Source organism: Amblyomma maculatum, chromosome 4 (assembly GCF_055883805.1).
Source record: "Amblyomma maculatum isolate TAMU_Amacu chromosome 4, ASM5588380v1, whole genome shotgun sequence".
Taxonomy (NCBI): Eukaryota; Metazoa; Arthropoda; class Arachnida; order Ixodida; family Ixodidae; genus Amblyomma; species Amblyomma maculatum.
Genome location: NC_139347.1, coordinates 65564915 through 65587742, shown reverse-complemented (window position 1 = coordinate 65587742; position 22828 = coordinate 65564915). Strand labels below are relative to the sequence as shown.

Sequence of the window (22828 nt, the reverse complement as noted above, 5' to 3'; positions counted from 1 at the left end):
AAATGCTGTTGAACGCATGGTTTTTGCAGTAGGGTATAGGTTCCTGTCTTTCACCTGAGTACATAACGTTTGACGTACCGGAGCCAGTGAAGCTACTGTAGAGCATGATAACAAGAAAAATCTTCATAAATGTCGCTACACAGACAGCACAACGTTTTCGGCTGGTGCGAACAATGTTGCTCAGAATTAAGTTCTTTTTTTTCATCTGGTGTGTAATGGTGAAAACCTGGAAGCCCACCGCACTCTGAATCAATATCTTTTCAAAACGCCGAGTGTGCTACTCTGAAGTGCATTGAGAGCGTATGATGTTTCATTGTAGTGGTGGCCTCGAAAGATACGCATTTTAATCGCCCGTTAGTGACGTTACCTGCACCTTGCACTCGACCAATTACACATAAAGGTGCGCAATAACGCATGAACCCGCAAAAAATAGCCATTGAAAATACAAATTGATGGTAATTTAAACACCCGAAAAACGAACATAATCAGAAGCTCCGATAAAATGACAAAAGTGAAAAACGAGCTGGAGCTAAACAATTGCAGTCCCAACAACTACTCGCCGAAGAAGAGGGCATATATGTGCCAAAATAAATTTACAGAAACGAATAGCTATTACACATGAGCGTATTGGGCTCGTTCTACCAAAGAGCCGTCGCAATCACCGCACCCAATTTTGGGGCGAACTTTCAAAAACGAGTCAAAACAGGGCCGGTGAAAATATCTGGCACCGGCATGTGGCGGCCAACGGAACTGCGAGACCTAATATGTCATAGCAAAGGCACATAACGCCTCCGCGCTCTAGCGTAAATTGCAAGTCTACTTCGATTTCTAAGTACGGAAGCACCCCAAGGGGCCCAAACCACTGCCACGTCATACCCTTAAGGCGGACCTTCAGTATCCCTAGCATATTTTTCATTTCTATGAAAACGAAATTGTGTCATACCTTTTTGTTCACTGCTGTATGTGATGACCCTCATTATGTAACACCTATGTGATGGACTGGCCTTAAATTCCGTGTTCTTATTGGTGCATCTCTGCGCTTCCTGCTTCATTAATTGAGCTTTACAAATCGCACTCAACTGGGATTAAGGAGGAAAGCGTGTCGAGGTTTGAAGCTCGTGCACATTCATTGAAACGGGCTCTCTTCTCCCCCTACAAAGACGTTTGCTCACCAGACACCGCGTGTACCATCTCTGTACCACCCGCTCTGTTTGGGATAAATGTGCTCGCATAAATAAATGAACGGTCGGTATACACCTGAGTAAGCTTTCGCCACTCGTTTCAATTGAGCATTGACACGAAAGCTTCTCTCCTTCCTTGAAGTAATTCTTTCATTGCGTTTGGCCGCATGCACAGACGACGTCCCCGCCCGCAAAGGAAGGCAGTGGTGACTGAGATCCGAAAGAGCAATTAGGCTGGGATTTCATATTGCATTTAGTAACTTGCATTATCACGACCACCCCCACTACTCCAAAAAGAAGCTAAGATGCTTCGTTTCGTCTCTCTGTTTCAGGTTCTCCTCGAAAAACTTCTACGGTCTTGCCCAGGCGTGAAGGAGGTCTATCTCCTGATACGCACCAAGCGCGGACAGGAGCCGCAGGCAAGGCTGACGACAATTCTCAGCTCACAGGTGAATTTCGTTCGCCGCCTTATCAGCAGTTTCAGCACAAGCTTTTCTCGCGGACACATGCACCGTTAGCGAGCGTTCAATGGTTTTTCAACCTCCACCAGCATATGTTCTGCCGTAGGCGGGAGGCTCGCTTTTACGAGCTGAGCTCGGCATCCTAGCTGCCCAGAGCTAACCAAATTCGGAAGAAGGTCCTCGTCATATAGTACACCACCGAGCATTTCCCGCGCTTTCTGCGTGCTTAGAAAATCTACGTTCTGACATAACAAGCTCGTGTCGCATGCATCCATGCGAACTACTCGAATCTGCGCGACAACTTCGTCAGTTGGCTTATATTGAGAATTTAATAACTGGCAACCACCAGGTAAAATGCATCCCCAAAGAGCCTGCGGGCGCATTTTCTCGCATCAATTTTATCGGCACCTCTCTATCGGACATATACCGTGAGCGTCTGTCCTGGCGACCCCTTGAAGACCCTGACCTGGAAGCGCTTAGTGACTACCCTCGTATCCTATGCAGCTTCAGCCTAACCAGTTTGCGTCGATGTTATTCTGGTGCGGTACGTCAGCGGTTGTAACTCGCCCTATATCTCCGGATGCGTTCCATCGTGCTATTTTTCAGTCATTTGGTTGAAATTTCCGGAGCCCTCCACTGCGGCGTGTCTAATAGCCTTAGTCACTTTGGGACGTTAAACCCCAAAACCAACCAACCACTATTTCAGGACATTTTTCACCCCAGCGTCCGAGTCACGCAACACCCCGTCAAACAACGATACATCTGACTGCGCATTAGCACCAATGTTCACCAACGGTCCCAGTCCTGTCTTGGTTGCCAGTCTGACAAAATAACCGAGTGCAAAAAACTACGCCTTGCCTTCCCTGCCACCTGGATGTTGGTTCACCACACATATATCTCAACAGGATAGAACAGTTTCCTCGGCTAACAGTCTAAGCACAGTAATCTATAACGTAGCTTTTAGACGTCAGTAACCTATGTATTAAAGGTTACAAGACGCCCGTTTTAATGTTTAGTCATGTTTTCTTTATTTCAGTAGAAATTAAAGGTTACAACGGCCAATAGTCTAGCTTTTTAAAGGTTACCATCAAATTATTGCCAAATAACCTTTGCACAGTAACTTATAAGTATGGTAACCTATGTGTCGACAAGCCAGGAGAAGTGCCCATGGAAACGCGCATGCACGCACGCACGCCGCTTGGCCTACTTTTTTTAAAAGCGGCGCTTTTGCCCAACGGTTGGCTGCGTTGCACACCGTGGTCTTGACGGCGAGAAATCCTGAACGTTACAGTGCTGCGGCGGCTGCGCCGTTAGCGCAGTCATTTGAGGTGATTCAAGGTTCTCAAGAACCGCGCCGTTTTCTGGCGGCGTTTCTTGTCTTCATTGTTTGGGTGATATAGAAGTCTTTGAGCCTGTGTGCGCACTGAAACATCACCAATGCCGCTAAGCAGCAAGGGACCTGTGGGGTGTGCACCACGACAACTGCAACGAACCTTTATGTGACTGTCGGCGGTATGTCATTGTCTGCTCGTCAGACAGCTTCGCAGCTAGCACAATTAGTTTTTTTGACTGCTGCAGCAACTGTCCATGCATTCACGGCAGAATAATGAATTTTGGTGAGTGACTTTTTTTGCACCTAAAACACACTAACGACTGGCAAAGTCTTCGTTTATTCTTTCTTTCTTTCTTTCTTTCTTTCTTTCTTTCTTTCTTTCTTTCTTTCTTTCTTTCTTTCTTTCTTTCTTTCTTTCTTTCTTTCTTTCTTTCTTTCTTTCCTCTTTAATTTGAGACAATTATCAAAACGCATATTTTCTCTGCTCATTTGAAATATTCGTTGTTTAACTACACTTCGAACCTAGATCAGATTCAATAGCTTTCTAGCAGTACATGACTGACCTATCACGCGAGACTTTGTGTTGATGAGTCTAGTTATCTATGATATTAGTTCAGGTCGGTGTCTCGCGTCATTAAGTACAATCTATGAGCACTGCAGTTTGGTAATCCACCGCTAGTTTTCGCCTGTTCGCATGCGTGTGCGCTCGTTGGTGACATGTGCGCTCTAGTGTACTTTGAAATGAGCACGATTGGAATGTGCGGCTGTAAGCTGTGCTTGTGTTCTCTATAAAAATTCTGCAACTGTGCACGTCTTTTCACTCCTTGTCAATTGACTATTTCGCCGCAAGCGTATGGCGCTACAGCCAGGCACGTGAAAAAAAAAAGTATTGAAACTGTAGCTGTAGCGAACCGTAACCCGTGCAGTATGCGATATGTCAGACAACCTACTGATGTTTCGGTGTAATACGGATAGTTTGCAGTGACACTATACAGCGTGACAAAATTTTACGCTCCTTGTGAATTGATTCCTTCGTTTGGTTTGGTAAAGCAGGACCCCTACTGTGGGAAATTTACTTTACTTCTGCGTTTTACTTCTTATTCTGCCTATGTGGCTAACAGTAAGATACGTGAATTAATAAAGTGTTCCAGGATAATTAACAGCATGGTTGCTCGAATCGTTACTAGGCTCAATACGCAAATGTCTAAAACAAAACGTAAATCTTGTAAGCACTTGAAGCCATTTCACTTGCGTCAAACATCTTAGCCACTCAGCACTGCCCCACCATCCCGTACCATTACTACGCAAACGGCATGTTCGATAGGCTCCACGCAAACACAAGGCTACTATCACTGCGCTTCCGGACAGAGATCATTGGATCGGTTAACCTATAACATATATAATGCTGCAAGGTCTACAAGCCGCCGTGCGTTAAACCCTTGTTTGTTAGTTGTCTAACTGGCCTTTGGTACACCCCTTCGGCTTCCCACCCGAAGATTTTCTTGCCAATTCTGTTGCATTTCTCCAGCCTCAACAGTATGTTCAAAGACTACACGACCGCATTCAACAACTGTGCTTGGTCCCGCCATGATCACCCTGCTGTTGCATATTCGTGCATCCAAACCCTGCATCTTCTGCGCAAGTTTTTCTAAGGCTATACATTGTAAAGGAGCTTCTTATTATACGTCTAAGATGGCCAATACAGCCTCCTTCACAAGATGATTAAGTCTGCAGTCCCTCTACTCAGCAAACACGAAGATGACCAGTGGACAACCTCGAACCCACCTACATCGAGACAGCTACGAATGAACTCAATATGGAAACCGCCGGCTCAGCCAGTCTCATTGTCACCAAGGAAGCAACGCCTCTGCCTCATCGCCATGCCGCATCATGTTGATGCCAAAGTCGGCGCTCATGGAACGGTGTCTTTGTGCCAGTGAGATTTGAGAGACGATAAGCAAAAAGTTTAACGGCGCGTTCAGCGTGCGTAGGCACGGCATGAGCTGTTCAGTCCGGATGCCTCCCACACTGGTCCGCTTGTTATTGAGCTCCTCTGCAAATCCTCTATTCCCTCAATATAACAGCGGAAATCAATATAAACAAGTGCGCTATGGTGCATTGTGCAAAAATTAGAGAAGACGAACAGTCTGCTGCGGAAACAGCGGATTCCAGTGGAAGTGAAGAGCAGCCGCGGGCGGCAGAGAGTGAGATGTGGAGCTGAGGCCGGTAGATCCACTGAAGAATGGAGGTTGCAAGATTTTTCAATATTTATTTATGAAGTACTAGGATGATGTCGCATCTCCAGAAGGGATAGGGAATAGATTGATAGATGTGTTTGTTTTTTGTTGATTAGGAAGGCAGAGAGATCGCCCGGAAAGTTGAATATCTGGCCGGCTACATTGCAATGGGAAAGGAGAAGACACGAAACAAGGACGTGAAGAGTGATGATGTGATGAGAATAGGTATCAAAATAGTACACAGGAACAATAACTTCCATCATAAGAGCGCGTCAAGTGCAGTGACGCTCGAGAAACGCTAGAAAGAGAGGGGAGGGGAATTATTAACAGTTATCATGGCATCATCATCATCATCAGCCTGACTATACCCACTGCAGGGCGAAGGCCTCTCCCATATTTCTCCACTTTACCCGGTTCTGTGCTAGCTGCATCCACTTGACCCCATCATGGCATCACAGAATGCTAAAAAAAATGTCAAGTGGAATACTATCATACGAAAATGCGGATTGATGCTACACCTATATATATATACTACAGTGACACATTACACATCTATAAAGCAGAACAAAATGCCATAACACCAGAGCTGCAGCACATCAATCAAGGAGCGTTGAAAACTGGGGATTGTGCGGTGTAGCATTTTGGACATTGTTCTCGGAAAAAAAAAATGATTTGCATGTGTCGGTCTGTTTCACAAAAACGTTTCTGAGATAGAAGCTGTGCTTATGGAACGAGACTCTCGTACAATTTTAGCGATGTAGTTTTCGGACCAGATACTAAGTCGAGAGAATTATAAAGACTGTAATTATTTAAGTTGGGCTTTCTTCTTTCTATCAATATTTGCGATTCTGCAAGCCGCAACATAGCGGAAAGAGAGCCTAACCACTTAAAGTGATTGAAAATGAAATTACACGCAAGGTAGTAGATATTTTGTAGCTTTTGTGCGTCATCTATTGCCTATATAACATATTGCCTATATAAGCATAATTGCCTATTTTTGCTGATGTGTGCAGCAACAGCTTGTCAAAATTATTAACCGTATCTGATTCGCCATGTCAATTTACTAATAGTTGTTGGTTTTCGTTCAAAATAAGATGGTCACCAACTGATTTCACGATGTTAAAAATAATACAATAATAAGACTTACCTGCTTTTCTAGTCATATACTGCAAATTAAGGTCAGAAAATTTATTTTAGCACCTTTTCAATTTTAAAACACCGTTTTCTGGCATACTGCTTGACGAAAATTTCTATTTCTGCATTCGTGTCTGGTATTCACGAAATTTTCACTGTGGACCTCATTTCATTTCTTTATTTGCTCAGAAAACATCCAGGAAAGATCCGAAGGCTAAAAGCTAATAGAGCTTGACGAGGGCAAGAAACCTTATCACTTTCGAAAATTGCAGTAAAACCGTTTCAACAGGCAACAGCAAAGCAGAAACAAAATGCATGTCATCTAAGTCATCTGACAGTGATTATCCAGTTACAGAGTGCAACAACACTACCAAAAAAAAGATAGGAAAAGGAATGACATAACAGTGCATATAGAAAAACCGCAAGCACGAATTTGACAATTTAAAGTGTATTTGTAATATAGCCTTAAACTCTGCACGTAAGAGACGATTATAATGTGTGCAAATTGTCTATAACACAATTCTCATCAAATACACAGAAAGCAGCTACGGAACCTAGTTCGAACACTACAAAAACCTACTCCGTATTTAAGAGAAGTGATTGGATGTCACTTAAAGTGGGATTTTATACCATTCAGTATTTATTTAGTATACGTGGCAACTCATACTGCAATGTCTGAAATTTACAATTATTGCAAAACCTTGGCATAAATCATTCTTCAGTGCTTCGAGGATGTGCGCGGCCCTGGTTTTTGATAGTTTTTGGATGAAGTGCTCTTGGAGAAACTGATATGGATGGTGGCGCTAGACTTCCCTCCAGGTACTATTAAGGAACTATACCGTCACCTCCAGGTGGCTTGTGCCGAAGAGATCTGGCTGGAGGTCGTTGAATAGAACAGGATTTTTACCCGCACATGGTGTAACCTGGCTGCTTTCCGGGCGATGTCATAGTGCATGCTCACTTTATTCAGAAGCTTTCACATCCACTTAGACAGGCAGATGACAATATCGTCTGTATTTATATTTTGTCCGTGCTGGAGGTTAAGAGAGAAAATATAAAAAGCAAAAATGGCACCTTAAAGCCACTATCACACTGACGACAAGGAGATACAAATGTTAGTTAAAGTTATATGAAATTATATGGCACATGAGCAATTGAGGCTATGATGCACCAAACGCAATAGAAGCGATAAAAAAGATAATGTTTACCAATGTAATCTTAATTTTAGTACTACAGTTACAGCTTTGACTGGGTACAACACCAAATAAATTTTACTATCAAGAAAGTGAAAATTTCTTCAGAATAAATTCACTCAAATTTGTGGTGAATGATCAACGAGGCTAAGACAAAATTTTTCTGACCTTCGCTTTCGGGTCAAGTTGACCGCTACCGGCTGGCTGCTTATTTCAAATGCGGGATTTACTCAGATACTAAGCCTCAGAGTTCCAATCTCATTATTTGGCTGATACTATGGAAGTGACTTAATATAAGAAACAACGGCATCTGGGCTAACGAAAGGCTCGTCTTGAAAGGCAAGCAGAACAATGACTGACTCTTCTTTCACGTGTAATCTTTTTCTTTAATCAGTTCAATCTTAGCAGTAATATTCCGGCACAAAGCTAACTTTCCTAATGAGTTGACCTAAGATATCTCCTTAACAACGGTCCAAGATATCTCCTTAACAACTGGTCTGTGCCTGCCTTCTTCAAAGGTTTCTTAGTCCATGGTGACTGTAGGTATACTCCGGAGCAGAGTTTCTTTCTATCTATAAGTTTCCAGCGTGGAACGATAGCAGTGGTGAACGGCAAAACCTCATAGGCCTAAAGGTATACTCCGGAGCAGAGTTGCTTTCTATCTTTTCCATAAGTTTCCAGCGTAGAACGATAGCAATGGTGAACGGCAAAACCTCATAGGTCTAAAGGTTTAGTTCAGCAAATCTCCATAGCAGGGAGTTAATTAAATCCCATATGCCTCCAAAACTCCACCCAATCTGCTTATCATGTTACAGGTTTTTGAACGCCTCAAGAAAGAGCAGCCAGGTTTTCTTGAGAAAGTGAAGGCTGTGTCTGGAGACCTTACACTTCCCAACCTAGGAATAAGTGCATCTGACCGGGCCACCGTGATTGAACAAGCTTCCATCGTCTTCCACGCAGCTGCCACGGTCAGGTTCGACGAACCTCTCAAGTGAGCGAACTGAAAGCATTACGTGCTTTCTCATCTTCAACCGGGCCCGATAAGGAAATTTTAACAGCTCCACGACCCTCTGTCATCCCTAATACGAAGCCTACTCCTACAGGTCCATCTCAGGTTCATGTCCTCAGATAGCCCACTCGCGGCCGACAACGACCGCTCCAAGCGCTTTAATGCCTGAGGCACCCATTCGTTCCTCAAAGTCTGCCATACCTTCTTATCAGCCAGTATTTGAATAGGGGTTTCCCCTCTTACGGTGTTATAGAATAGTAGCGCCGTCTATTTTGCTAAAATATTCCCCCATATGTATCGTTTCCAAAACATTAACCCCGGTTCTCCTCATTAGACTAAACGTCACGCAGGTGTATTGCCTTCTTGGTGATAGTGCAGACGCAAGCGTATAGCGCACAGGGTCAAGAAAGGTTTAAATTTTATTTTGACATCTGCACAATACTGAAAATCCAGACGGCCATCTCGGCGTTGGTGTTCTTGCTCCTGACATCCGCATAAAAACTGAGCTTTAAAACCACAAGCACTGTTTTACGACCACTAAAGTAATTCGATACACAATGCACACTTTATAATGCACATTTATTCTCACAAATCTAAACAGGTTGTTCGCTGCGTCGTTATATCCCCGTAAATCGCTAAATGACACACGTAGCCCTGTTCTAAAAACATGCCATAAAATGCAGGAGATTGCAACAGCCTTGATTAAAGCCACCGTTTGTTTCTTTCCTGAAGCACAGTGGCGGCAGCTGGCACGATGCGATTTCCGCTTCAGCCTTTAAAATTGGCCATAGCAGGCACGAAGCCAGTTTGCCTCTTTTTCGCCCGGCCTCAGCTGTAGCTCCGGCCGCTTCAGCCCGACTTACTGTTTTTTACGCTAGTGAGACATACAGACGTAGCGAACTGAGAAAATTGACCAGACGTTGACCCTCCTGATAATGTGAATTTCAGTCGCAGTAGGTGATGGAGCTGAATATATATATATATATCCGAGCGATGCAGCGCCAAACAGCCATACTTCGTTTTAATTCTATACCAGTGGCACGCATTCATCCCGACCATAGAGGTCAGCGCGATCATGCAGAAAGTTCGCACCCAGAGCTTCGAACGCGTTCGTTCTCCATTCCACCTGCCACAAGTTTTGGGGGCTCTCGCCAATCCCAAGCTATCTCTTCATTCGCTCATTTATTTCGCTCTACTTTCCTACCGGTGACAATGGTATATGGTTATATCAAACGGCGGAAAGGCAGTCTGAGCGGATTTGAACCCAGATATTTCTCGTGAACAGCGTGTATAAAACCTAGTAACCGTAACAGCCAATCGCACTGTGTGTTTTACTGCCACTGTCTCGCGTGGTGCACACGTCCCCACCTTCAGCTTCTATCAGTGCACAATGGATCCAAACATACAGCTTCGAATTCCCCTCTTAAGGTGCTGTAAAGGCTAGGGACGGTTTGACAAATGGCTTTGGTCAACCAAAATTTGGTTGACCAACGCCTAACTGTGACTGCGCATTTTGAAAATTGAAATTCGAAAATAGTTAGGTCCACATTCAAAGCCGATTTGGGCCAGCCACGAAATGAACTTGGTTCAGCCCCAATTACCTCCGAAATTAACGTGCACCAGTACCGAAATTAGGCCGGAAAATCTTATAAGAGTATAGACAGTCGAGATTTGGGCGCCTTATCACGAAACTGTTTTGGCTGGTAGAATCAAACCGCCTGTCATTTATTTCCTGTTTAAATTCCAGGAAGCGTTTCCTGATTTGATATTTCGTTTCATGATTTGGGCAGTGAGGAGCGAACCAAATGAAAACTTCAGATGCACTTATTACAAATAGATGGAGTGATTCCGACAGTAAGTCGATTAGACAGGGTCTCACTGCACTTGCCTGAGCACCGCAAATGTATATGTGCATTATTCATATGTTGCTTTAGAGTATCGGTTATTCCCTTACGTCATTCTTAGGCGAAAATTCTTTTTTGAAAGAAGCTTCCATTCCTATGTGGTTAATCACAAAGTCCATTCACTTACGTTCCAGTGGTGTATTCCCTCTCTGATAACTGATGGCATTTCCTTCGATAAGCAGCGCTCTAAATGCAATCACATGAGCATTAAATGCTGCTAAATCAGCTATTAGTGCTAATAAATATTCCAGGTTAAACTAAATGGCACTTCTAAATTCACATATATTGTTAGTATATCATCAAAAGAATACGATCCTCTTGTCGGAAATTATAGCCACAAAAGATAGGTATTCATATTGTTACGAACGACAAGGAAGAAGAAGCGGGCACTGGCGCGGGCAGGAGCGCTCGCGCTAGGCCCGCGAACATTCATTAAACGTCATCTACCATCGTCATCGGTCATGTTCTGTCTCCTGTCTTCATCGTCTTGCCGCTTCGTAACATTTGGTTGGAGGTGCGGCGTACGACACCCCCATCCTCGCCTTGGAGCATCGAGGCCATCTTCAAGCCGGGACCATCACCGAGGGCCCAGGGACATTGCCGAGCAGCTTCGCCCCAGCCCTTCAAGCCCAGACCTGAGCAACTACCACCGCCCAGCCCCCAGCCCGGACCTGAAGACAAGGAGAACAAACATACGAATCAGAACCGAGACGAAGGACCCGAAAGACCCGAATGACCCGAAGGAACCGATGGACACGAACACGCAACCCCCGCCCAAGCTGCCCGACGTGACCTCGAGCCATCGGTCCCATGGACTCTGGTGACGGATGGTTGACAGCTCCAAAGGAGGCGGATCACCCACGCATCAGACATCGTACCGGCAAGCCGATCTATTCTTCCTTCTTCCTCTTCTTCTTCAAGCATCCAGACACGCCCATCATCATGCCATAAAATCATTAACATCGCTTAACTTCCTTGTCCACGATCGGGACGATCGCTCGGTGGCCCCGGGTCATGTTACGGACGACAAGGAAGAAGAAGCGGGCAGTGGTGCGGGCAGGAGCGCTCGCGCTAGGCCCGCGAACATTCATTAAACGTCATCTACCATCGTCATCGGTCATGTTCTGTCTCCTGTCTTCATCGTCTTGCCGCTTCGTAACATTTGGTTGGAGGTGCGGCGTACGACACCCCCATCCTCGCCTTGGAGCATCGAGGCCATCTTCAAGCCGGGACCATCACCGAGGGCCCAGGGACATTGCCGAGCAGCTTCGCCCCAGCCCTTCAAGCCCAGACCTGAGCAACTACCACCGCCCAGCCCCCAGCCCGGACCTGAAGACAAGGAGAACAAACATACGAATCAGAACCGAGACGAAGGACCCGAAAGACCCGAATGACCCGAAGGAACCGATGGACACGAACACGCAACCCCCGCCCAAGCTGCCCGACGTTACCTCGAGCCATCGGTCCCATGGACTCTGGTGACGGATGGTTGACAGCTCCAAAGGAGGCGGATCACCCACGCATCAGACATCGTACCGGCAAGCCGATCTATTCTTCCTTCTTCCTCTTCTTCTTCAAGCATCCAGACACGCCCATCATCATGCCATAAAATCATTAACATCGCTTAACTTCCTTGTCCACGATCGGGACGATCGCTCGGTGGCCCCGGGTCATGTTACGGACGACAAGGAAGAAGAAGCGGGCAGTGGCGCGGGCAGGAGCGCTCGCGCTAGGCCCGCGAACATTCATTAAACGTCATCTACCATCGTCATCGGTCATGTTCTGTCTCCTGTCTTCATCGTCTTGCCGCTTCGTAACATTTGGTTGGAGGTGCGGCGTGCGACACCCCCATCCTCGCCTTGGAGCATCGAGGCCATCTTCAAGCCGGGACCATCACCGAGGGCCCAGGGACATTGCCGAGCAGCTTCGCCCCAGCCCTTCAAGCCCAGACCTGAGCAACTACCACCGCCCAGCCCCCAGCCCGGACCTGAAGACAAGGAGAACAAACATACCAATCAGAACCGAGATGAAGGACCCGAAAGACCCGAATGACCCGAAGGAACCGATGGACACGAACACGCAACCCCCGCCCAAGCTGCCCGACGTGACCTCGAGCCATCGGTCCCATGGACTCTGGTGACGGATGGTTGACAGCTCCAAGGGAGGCGGATCACCCACGCATCAGACATCGTACCGGCAAGCCGTTCTATTCTTCCTTCTTCCTCTTCTTCTTCAAGCATCCAGACACGCCCATCATCATGCCATAAAATCATTAACATCGCTTAACTTCCTTGTCCACGATCGGGACGATCGCTCGGTGGCCCCGGGTCATGTTACGGACGACAAGGAAGAAGAAGCGGGCAGTGGCGCGGGCAGGAGCGCTCGCGCTAGGCCCGTGAACATTCATTAAACGTCATCTACCATCGTCATCGGTCATGTTCTGTCTCCTGTCTTCATCGGCTTGCCGCTTCGTAACAATATCTTTGAAAGGAACTCCGAAAAAAGTGAAGTAATTGTTCAAAATAAAAACATAGCTGTCAAACCTCAATACATAATGTGCATAAAGGCAAAACTCCAAACACTATACCCATGCACCACTCACCATCAGCAGGCCAAATTTATGTATTAATTATTTTACAGTGTGGCGGCTAAGCTAAACCTCCTGGGTACCCGGCGTGTTCTGGAACTGTGCAGGCAAATCCAGAATCTCTCGGTAAGTTGCTCCCTGCTCTTTAACCATTTTTTTTTTTTGCCTGAAACAAATATCCTTAATTATTTTAGTGTCCTAGTTTGGTTGCCTATTTTCTCACTTCACAGAATGGGTTGAGCTTGTCACTCTGTTCCCTTATAGGCTCTTGTCCATATATCAACAGCATACGCAAATTGCGATCAGAATGGAGAAATCCACGAAGCGATATACCAGCCACCAATTCCAGCCGAAAGCCTCATTGAAGCTGTGGAGTAAGTATATATTCTCGTCGTTCGGATAACAGCGCGGACGTAAGCATAATGACAGGCAGAAGGCTCTGTTGGATTTGTATTGTAGAGTAGGATGTAATATTAAAAAATAACAGGATTAGGCACACTGCCATAGCACATGCATCAGGGAAAGCTGATATAGCTTTAGCCGACACACACAGCCCTGCACAGAGCCGTGGAACCATCCTGAGGTTGGGCATTCTTCGGCCTTCACCATTACCTATTCCTTGCGCAGCATACTCCCCCAATGTTCTTTCTGCGACAGTAGCTAACTTCCTGATGCGCAATGCTCCTCTCTCGCCATAAACTCCACCCGTCGCCTCCCACCAATTCCTCTTCATTCTCGCAGCGCTCCTCACTCCTCTTCACTAAAAGCGGGAAGGATAATTCCTTTTCTTCCGCTTTGAAGGTGGACTTACATTCACGGAGTAGTTAGTGCTAAAGAGGCGAGAATTGGGCCTAGTTGGTTACACAACGTAAAGAGCCACGCCCAACTTTCTGAATAAAAAAAAAAACATAACGAAGACGCAACAAGACACCTTTCTGTTGCGTCGTTCGTAAATGTTTAGCACGGCTCTTTGCCAAGTAATTAAGGTCTTAATGCTGACGCTGGGCAGATTCCATGATATAGAATACAGGGCTGCACGGCTTTTACCAATTCTATAGCGACTTTCACTGTAAAAAAGAATTCACAGGTGAGTATGCGGTACGACGCGACAAACTCAAACTGTTCTTGAAGTGGACAGAGAGAATCTCCTCCCTCCATTAAAGGGGAGGAGGAAGGGAAGTGAAAGAGAGAGGGAGCGAGCAGGAGGGGTTGCGTTTCCTAATGGTTTGGGAGGTTAAGGAGGAATGCACACCATTCGGGTGGTTCCAAGGCACAATCCAAAACCATGCAGCTAACCCAAAGGCAAGACAACTTTCGCTGATCCATGCGCTAAGCCGTGACGAATACAGTTCTGCTAATTTCCTGTTGCTATTTTTATGCTAGCCCGCTCTATGTTTTTTCCCACGTCAGCCACCTCCCCGTCGTCGTGGTGGTTGGCAGGTCCCACACGTAATGTACAATTGACACCTTCCCACAAAGCCAGGTAGGAATAAAATAATTCATTCTACTCAGCAGACCGCAGTTAAATTCGTCATCATCAGCCTACGCTCATTACAGAATAAATGCCTTTCTCACATTGCGACGGAGAATGAGCAGCTGCTCTCCCATTCCGCACGATACCGTTAAAAGCCGCGTTATGCGGGAAATCGGCCGCTGCCGGCGCTGTTGGTGTTGCTTGAGTCTCGGAAAAAAATCACGAACATGATGGCTCTCGCGTGTGATAGTTGTCAGGTGAGATGTCCCGGCGCTGAATGTTCGGCAAGTGTGTGACTTAAGACACCACATGGAAAGGTCGAGTTGGGGGAGCTATCAATTCGGGCTACTCCTGCAAGATGCCAGGGTGAGCAGGAAAACGAACCGTTGCCCTTGTTTCGGGAGTAAGACACGCTAGGTCGACTCGCGAAACAAGGTCGACAACGTATACATGGTGTGCGTGCAGTGGCAGTAATGTAGTAGCGTTGAGTCGCAAGGAGAAACTTTCTTTGCAGGTGCCAAAACGACAGCCATGTGGCCACTGCGGATGGTTTATTCTTTGGGCTGCCGAACACTTACACCATCACAAAGCGTGTAGCAGAATCGGTGCTGCAAGATGAGCGAGGAGGCATCCCTGTCGCCATTGTGCGCCCTTCCATAGTGACCGCCGCGTGGAAAGAGCCGTTCCCGGTGAGAGAGCGCCGTATGTTATTTATTGTCATCGCGCCAAACGCACACTACTGCTTCGAGGTAAGTAACAATGGAGCAGTGCGGACTAAAACGGGCCTCAGGAATGGTACATGCCTGCACTGTCAGTGCACTTGCCTTGAAATGAGGCTCACAGCTAGCAGTTAGTACAAAGAACAACACGCCTTGGCCCACTGAAAAAGGCCAGCCTCCTTCCCTTTCCTGCCTAGCCTTCGTTACAGAGCTACAGAAAACAGCTTGAGGCTTCCCATCAACCCTAGTTCGGTTTCCTTTGACTCTGCGTGCCGATGTTCCACACCTCTATTTGTCCTTTGGACGAGGATGTCATACATCTCTTTCCACCAAAATCGATCCGCATAATGTCATATCTGCTACAGTCGAAAACAGAACAGCGCTAGGAGACGGCATGCTCGAATTACTCTCCCAGAGTGTCAAATCCGCGTACGCTTGACACACGCAGTACTGATTTGCAGTGCAATATCCGATACCATGAAATGTGCTGCATTCCTATGTCTGCATGTGCTGCATTCCTATCACGGCTAGAAATCCATTAGGGCCCCCTACAGAGAATGGTTGAATGGCAGCCCGCACGATGCAACGTCGAACAATAAGTACAGGAGTGCGCCGATGGATTGTGCCGAAGCATGGCCGATTGGGGCATTGGACGGTCTCTCCTCTGCCATATTTCAGCAAGGTGTCAAACAATGTGGCAGTTTACATATGATGGACAGAAAGATATAACCCACAGGCAGCGAAACGAAATGGCTGACAGCGGCAGCACAAGCGGGCGTAAAAATCAAAGTCCCTGCAGGTGTCTACAATAAATTTGCTTTTGTTATAATTCAACGAAAGGTATAAACAGAGTGCGTTTGAATCAGGTAATTACATCAAAGAACGATGTCACATATCCGGAGCATCACAATCATGGCACGTGGTTATACAGTTTGCGGATACCATGACATGTCTTCACCAGACTGGTATGTTTAAAAAATCTCAGTCCCAGTGTATTGGCAGCTTGGCATTTACCTCAGCACTTGCTGAATAAAATTTGAGGGCATTTTTTTAATGAGCCAAATTCACATGGACAAGAACCAGGAAAAAACGCGAAAGTTTCTTATCCGCGTAAATCTTAGCTTTTCTCAAACTTCTATATTGATATGATGAGGTGGTTCTCAGCCGTGGACGTTTCAAGGACCTTTTGTGGACCGGCGGAAGTGGCGGGGACCCTTTGAAAGCTGGCGCAAGAGGAGGGAGAAGAGAGGTTGATTTTGTGCGACGATCTTTGCGGACTGTTGCCGCAGTTCAGGGAGCATATCGCGGAATCGGCGTTTAGTCACGGCTAAACTGACTTCCAAAAAAAGAAATACTTACTTGATAAGCCAACGCGCCACTGCATGCAGTGGACGTCAGGAAGAGGCGACCCGTCGGTGCATATATGCATGCCGCTTGAAGAGATCCGACTCCTCCCAACACCGCGGCGCTCACTCGTCGGACACTTCAGTGCGTGTGTGTGGGGAGAGGGCGGGGGGGGGCGGTCCGCGGATCATCATTTGAGAAAGAAGCACTGTGATGTTAGCTAAATGAACCTTAAGGAACCGTACACCACCATGTACTAATTAAGTATGCAAATTAGTTGGTGATTATCAGCATGTAACCTTTAAATATGGCACTACTCTGTATGAAGCAGAATACAGCCAGGTTTTGTAACGAGAACTTTTATTTCCACAGCAGTAATTAGAGCTCTATTACTGAAAGCAATGCATAAAATTATGTAGAGAAACTGGAAAGAAAAACAATTGAACATTTATTTTGTGCTACCAGAGGCAGTGCTCCATCAACAAAGGCAAGTAAACATGAAGCAGCATCCTTTCAGCAGCGCACAAGTGACCGCCCTTATTTTTTTTTCTTCCCATTTCGAAAGCTGAAAAATAAACTAGCTAGTCAGAAAAACTACAGAAAATTTTCTGTTGTGACGACAGAATTTATGTGCGGTTTTTGACGGCAAACCTGTTGTGACAACAGAACGTTCTTTAGTAACATCCGAAATTTCTGTAGTTATTACAGGAAAGTGCTACAGAACTACAGGCAACAAAAATATACTACAGAAAAACTATAGACCTACAAAAAAGTACTACAGAACTACAAAAAAATCTGATGTTTACGACAGAACTACACAATTTTTGTCGTATTTTTGACAAGTTTCTGTAGTTTTTATTGACTGGGAAACACGACACAAAACGGCAGGACAACCAGTAGCAACCTCATTTCCTCTTTGCGTCTGCTATTTTGTTGGTAATAAACAATTTAGGAAGCCAATACCCACTATTCTACTGAGCGCTTTAGTTCACTGAAAGAAATAACTATCCTTGCTTCCTCGGCGAAGCGGCTAACGATCTCTTTGCGGTAGCCACCTCGTGGTTTCAGATCTTCGCCCGCTATCTTCATATCGAAAGCAATCGATCATCAAGTATGGGCAACACTACAGGAATGAGAAATTAAACCGCGGTTAAAAGAATCCAAGCTATCAGGCTCAAGCCAGAGTTCACAAAGAAACCTCTTACTAGTGGATTTCGCTTATTTTGATCCGTACATAGTCTTGCTGATTTTCTTTTATTTTGTGTGGTATTTGTAAGCAATGATCCCTTTCGTTATTAATGTTTCCCCTAAACAAAGATGAACGGGTTTGCATATCATTACAATACAACTTAAAGGGACACTAAAGAGACAAATGAAGTAGGCTTGCATCAATAGAATGCCAGTTCCTGGTTACAAAAAAGCCACTCTTACTGAAAACAGAGCAGTTATAAGGTAGTAAAGAGGAAGAACAGGAATACAGGTATCGCCGCCACAGCCGAAACGGCTGAGACTCGCAACTACAAATCCCGTGATGCACAAGGGATCCCGGAAGCTGACAAATGCGAATTACGTACGCTGCCCGTTTGAATGCGGCAGTAGGTTTTGTCTCGAATATAATAACATGCTTTTATCACACGTAAACGACGGCGAAAAGACATTGTAAATGTTGCAAGGCAAATATAAATATATACTTGGCGGCGCCACAGGCCTCCACTTCAGTTTCGGTTATGTTCCGGCTCGGGCACTTCGTTCGTTTTGGACCTACGGGGCCAGAAATACGAGCTCGGAGCAGCAGATGTGCCTACCGAAAGTGCGTATCGAATGAAGATCATGACTCGGCACGCAAATACCAGCAAGTAAAATCAAGTTAAGAAACAAATGTTACTTAGAGCATTTTTACTTTCAAAAATTCGAGAAGAAACTTACTTTCGCATTAAATAGCACCATGCGCGTATCACTGATCCATTAGCTGTCTTCATTTATGCCATACGTTACCGACACCCTTTTATTATATATCTTTTGCCAGGAATTTTGATCTCTAAATATATGTCCCAAACATAGCTCAGGGTGCACAATGTTCAGAAGAATGCCCTCCTCTTTCACATTTTAGCAATGTCAAACATCCCCGTGTGCGGATATTAATGTAAAACTCTGCTTAATCTCTATAGCCAGCGAAGCAACGTTAGTTTGTAGGTGATTTCTGTGGAGCGTTTCACAAAATATGTGACGTATTAACTCGATAGCGTTAAAAATGTCGTCACTCATAAAATACTTTCACAAAAATGCTTGGGCAAAGCTGGACGAGCTAACAAGGACCTGATACAGCGGCAAGTGAACGTATACCATGACCTTTTAGCCCCTTTATTTTTATTATGATCGACGTTGTGTGCACACAGATTCGTTTCCGATTTTACCGTATTGTGCTTCTGCATAGTTGACGTTCTAGATATGTCTCCGACCCCTATTTTGGCTGTGGAAGTAGGACTTCAGCAAATTGTGCTGACCACTCACTCTAATTTGACTAAAAGCAACCGTTCTGCTTTATCAGTTAAGTATAACCGTATAGTATGGTGCTGGAAAGAAAGCCGGCTTAAGATGCAGTCTTTGTCAAATGTTTAGAGCGCAAGGTGATTGCTTTTAAGAGCACTCAGTGCGGCTCGTAATATATCTCCAGCAGGTCTCTTCAATGTGAGAGATCTGCCAGTCTTCCACTCGTTGCAGACACTGAGTAAGCAATTACAAATACAATTACTTCATATGAAATGTATTAAATAACTGTGGTCAAAACACCTTCTCACAACTAGCTGAACAAGTTAATAAAACTAATCGACTGCTATTGCGTTACATTCTTCTTTGTCATTAGAAAGATTTACGTGAACTACACTGAAATAGTGAAGATCACCTATATATTTTGTTACCCGCTGTAAATTTAAAAAAACTGCTGTTTTTATAATTGTCACTAATTTTCCTATGTTTCCTCGCCAAGAGATGAGCAGCTGACTGGCTGACCATCTCAATGTATGCGCTGCAGGGGAGAGCAGTATTATAAAGTACGAAAACCTTGTGCAGCAGCTTGTGGACGAAGCTCTCTATCTAGTAGAGCTGGCTTCATCAGAATCCTTGATTGACGCGCCTTACTGAGATACACCCCTGCCTGCATGATCTCTTTCGAATTGGTGTACTGGGATGTGAGTTGCGGTGCCATCAGACAGTGCAAGGGTTCCTAAAGAGCGCATGCGTGGTACTTTTCAGGACGGCAACTGCCATAGGCGACGGTGGTAGTCGGGTAGTCGATCGAGGCCCAAACTTCACCACGTGCGGCGCTTCTACTCACACTCACCCTAACCGTTGTCGCTCTGTCATAAAGGAACTTTCGTCGCCAGCACCAATGTTTCGCACCAGAGTAGAAGTTCTGAAATTTGGAGTTAGTTACATCTTGTTTTCGGAAAAAAAGACAACTCGATACGAGTAATGAACTGCGAGATAAGTAATTGTTATCCAGAACATTGTGTTTCGAAAAAGTAATTCAACAATTACAAAATGACAGACAAATGTAATTGATTACAATAAACTAATTATTTGTAACGCATTACGTACAACTTAAGTTCCTGCCGCTACAATCAGCTGGACTGCCATGAGTGTCGCGAGAGCCCCACAGTATGGCTCCAAACAAAACTCCCTGGGCTTCAAACTTTCGACAAAGGCTGCATGTTGACGATGGCTCTGCGCACCGTCTTTGAGTGAGTTAGTGTATGTGGAAGCAGTTCTTCGGCTTACCTGTAATTTGACTGTGTCTTTAACGTGCGTACATTGATTCAAACAGGGCGTCATGGTACTTAAAGGTCCACTGAAAGGGGTCGCAAAGAAGGATAAACAACGCCATAACACTGATAGTTGTTGAACCACCCATCATTCTCCCGCAAAAATTTTCGATCTAGCTTCTGCAACACCAGAGATATCGGCGATTAAAAATGACCCTTCCAATTTTCCCTCTCAACTCGTACGCCGAAGGGAGCCATAAAAAAACAAAGAATACAAGCAAGTTCAAAGCTCCGCCCAGACATACGTCACTTCGACGAACTTCCGGTTGCCGCGCGCCCGCTCGCTGGTGGCGTACTCGGTACTCGCGCCAACCCGTCCTCGCTTGCACACGCCTGAGGAGTTCGCCAGTTCGCGCAGCGACGGTTAGTGTAACCGCGAACCCGTGGTTATCCTATGTTACACGGCGGACCAAACCATGGTTGCACCACTAACCGCGGTTACCGCAAACCGAGCTTGACGACCTCGGTTTGCGTCGTTAACTGAGGTTATGACGGCGTCTGTTGACGGAAGCTACTCGTCGGCGCCCGAGTGCGAGAAACGTACGAGCGGGTCTGCTTCACAAAGTTATTCATTTGCCCACTGTATCACGTTTAAAGATCGATGTATAGAATATGGTGCCGCCCGACGTCTTCGATTACGGCCGACAGCGCACTGAAGCCTTGTCGTGCCTACAGTATCGTTTGAACGGCTTGTTGCTGAGCAGAACGCCAAAAAAATACGCGGCCTTAGCTATGAAAGTACACGAGTTTGCAACGCTTGCAGCACGGGATGCCGCGAGCAGGCTGAGTTGAGGTACGTTACACAATTACCGCGGGGGTGGAACGTGCGAGCGCGGCGAACGCCGGCGCCGTGCGTGACCGTCCCTAGTCGTCGCTAGGCCTATTGTTTCGCTTCGAAGCCGCGGCGGTCGACGCTTTGGAACATGATCAACGCTGTCGTAAATCGTCTACTTATGAAACTGCCTTATAGTGATTCCTATCCTGCCATAGTAAAATAATTATAGGATTAACTCTGCCGACGCATTAATTGCAGAGCTAGTACGAGCAGATCGGATCAGCTGAAATGCACCAGCGGCAGCTGGCTTGAGCAGAAACTAGCTTGTATCACGGCTATCGTTCTTACCAGCAATTTGCTGCTGGTCAGCGATCCTCACGAGGGCTTCATACTTGATATTCGGCTCAATATTCCAGACGCCAACAAATTTTAGCACGCTTTATTTCGGACATCGGTGCTAACGATCCGCCGTGTCGGTCGCGAACGGTATGCGGGAGGAGGGGCCACAGCGGCGGCGTTTACGGCGGTCAAGGAGGTGCTGCCATCGTGCGGTGCTTGACCGTGCTGTTGACGCCTCGTCGGACGACACTCCGATACTCCTGAAACCACGTTATATAAATAAGATATTTGTAAATGAAGCTTCGTTCTGCCGATCCCTGCGTCGCTTCGGTTGCACTTAATGGGCAATGGCCACCTAACCGATAAGGGCGGCGAGCTGTAACAGCCCGCACAGAGTTCGAGCAGCGCACGAGCAGACGACTTTCGCAGCTACCGGAAGTGTGTCCGTGACGTCATGGCTGCAGTGGCCGTAGCGAATGGCAGCTTCTGGCTTGCTTGCCAGTCAACATGCCCGTGACGTCACGGTCCTGGGAAATAGTTCCATGCGACACCGCCAAACGACATCCTCCGGGCCCGCGAAGTTCAAAAAACGCTGTTTTTAAAAATTAATAATAAATCACTGGCTTTGTTCTAAGGAGTTATACTTTGGTTTAATGCTCAAAATAATTCGTTCTACACATTGAACGCGTTTATCAGTGTCTTCTTGGGGGCCGTTTCCGTGGACCTTTAAACACATCTGCTGGCCAAACATGACCACTCCATTTTCATTTTATTTTAAAGGGCTGGATAGACAGCTTTGCAGCTTCCACCGGCTTTGTCATTACGGTAAGTACCGGTTTCATATTCCAGCACATTCATCAAATAAATTTGAATTATATAATGATCAGAAATTGAGAAATAGCACTTAAATGTGCCCAGGCATATTAAAAGCATGGAATATGAAAAGGCCTTACAAGAACATTCGTCGCGATTTTCTGGCCTCTTTCAACGTAGTTTTCTCGAATATTTCGCAGTCTACAATGAGAAAGCTAAGGTTCGGGATGGCTGCTCTAAATTATGACGAGGATACTGACTTCGGACATGGCGAAGTTTTTCGCACACACTCCATCGGCCCACATTTTACTACGCGAAAAGTGAACTTTTTTTACCGTAATATTTTTCGCAGTTAGGCCTGGGTATACTACCGACAATGATGGTGAGAAAGGAGTGCTCGAGTGATATCATCCCTGTGGACATTGTGGCCAATATGGTCATATGCGCTGCCTGGCACACGGCAACTACAAGGTTAGCCTTTTATTTTTGTTTTTGCTATTGATC

General features: G+C 45.8%; 1 protein-coding gene across 1 annotated transcript in view; it reads left to right on the top strand.

Moving 5' to 3' along the window:
- The window catches only part of LOC146191283 (fatty acyl-CoA reductase 1-like), a 44150-nt gene that overhangs the window by 8140 nt on the left and 13182 nt on the right, over window positions 1-22828 (top strand). The window contains exons 3-9 of the mRNA XM_084600300.1: window positions 1514-1630; window positions 8355-8530; window positions 13093-13165; window positions 13304-13413; window positions 15028-15202; window positions 22292-22336; window positions 22677-22795. Of these exons, the coding sequence (XP_084456426.1) occupies window positions 1514-1630; window positions 8355-8530; window positions 13093-13165; window positions 13304-13413; window positions 15028-15202; window positions 22292-22336; window positions 22677-22795 (815 nt within the window). The remainder of the gene's footprint in view (window positions 1-1513; window positions 1631-8354; window positions 8531-13092; window positions 13166-13303; window positions 13414-15027; window positions 15203-22291; window positions 22337-22676; window positions 22796-22828) is intronic.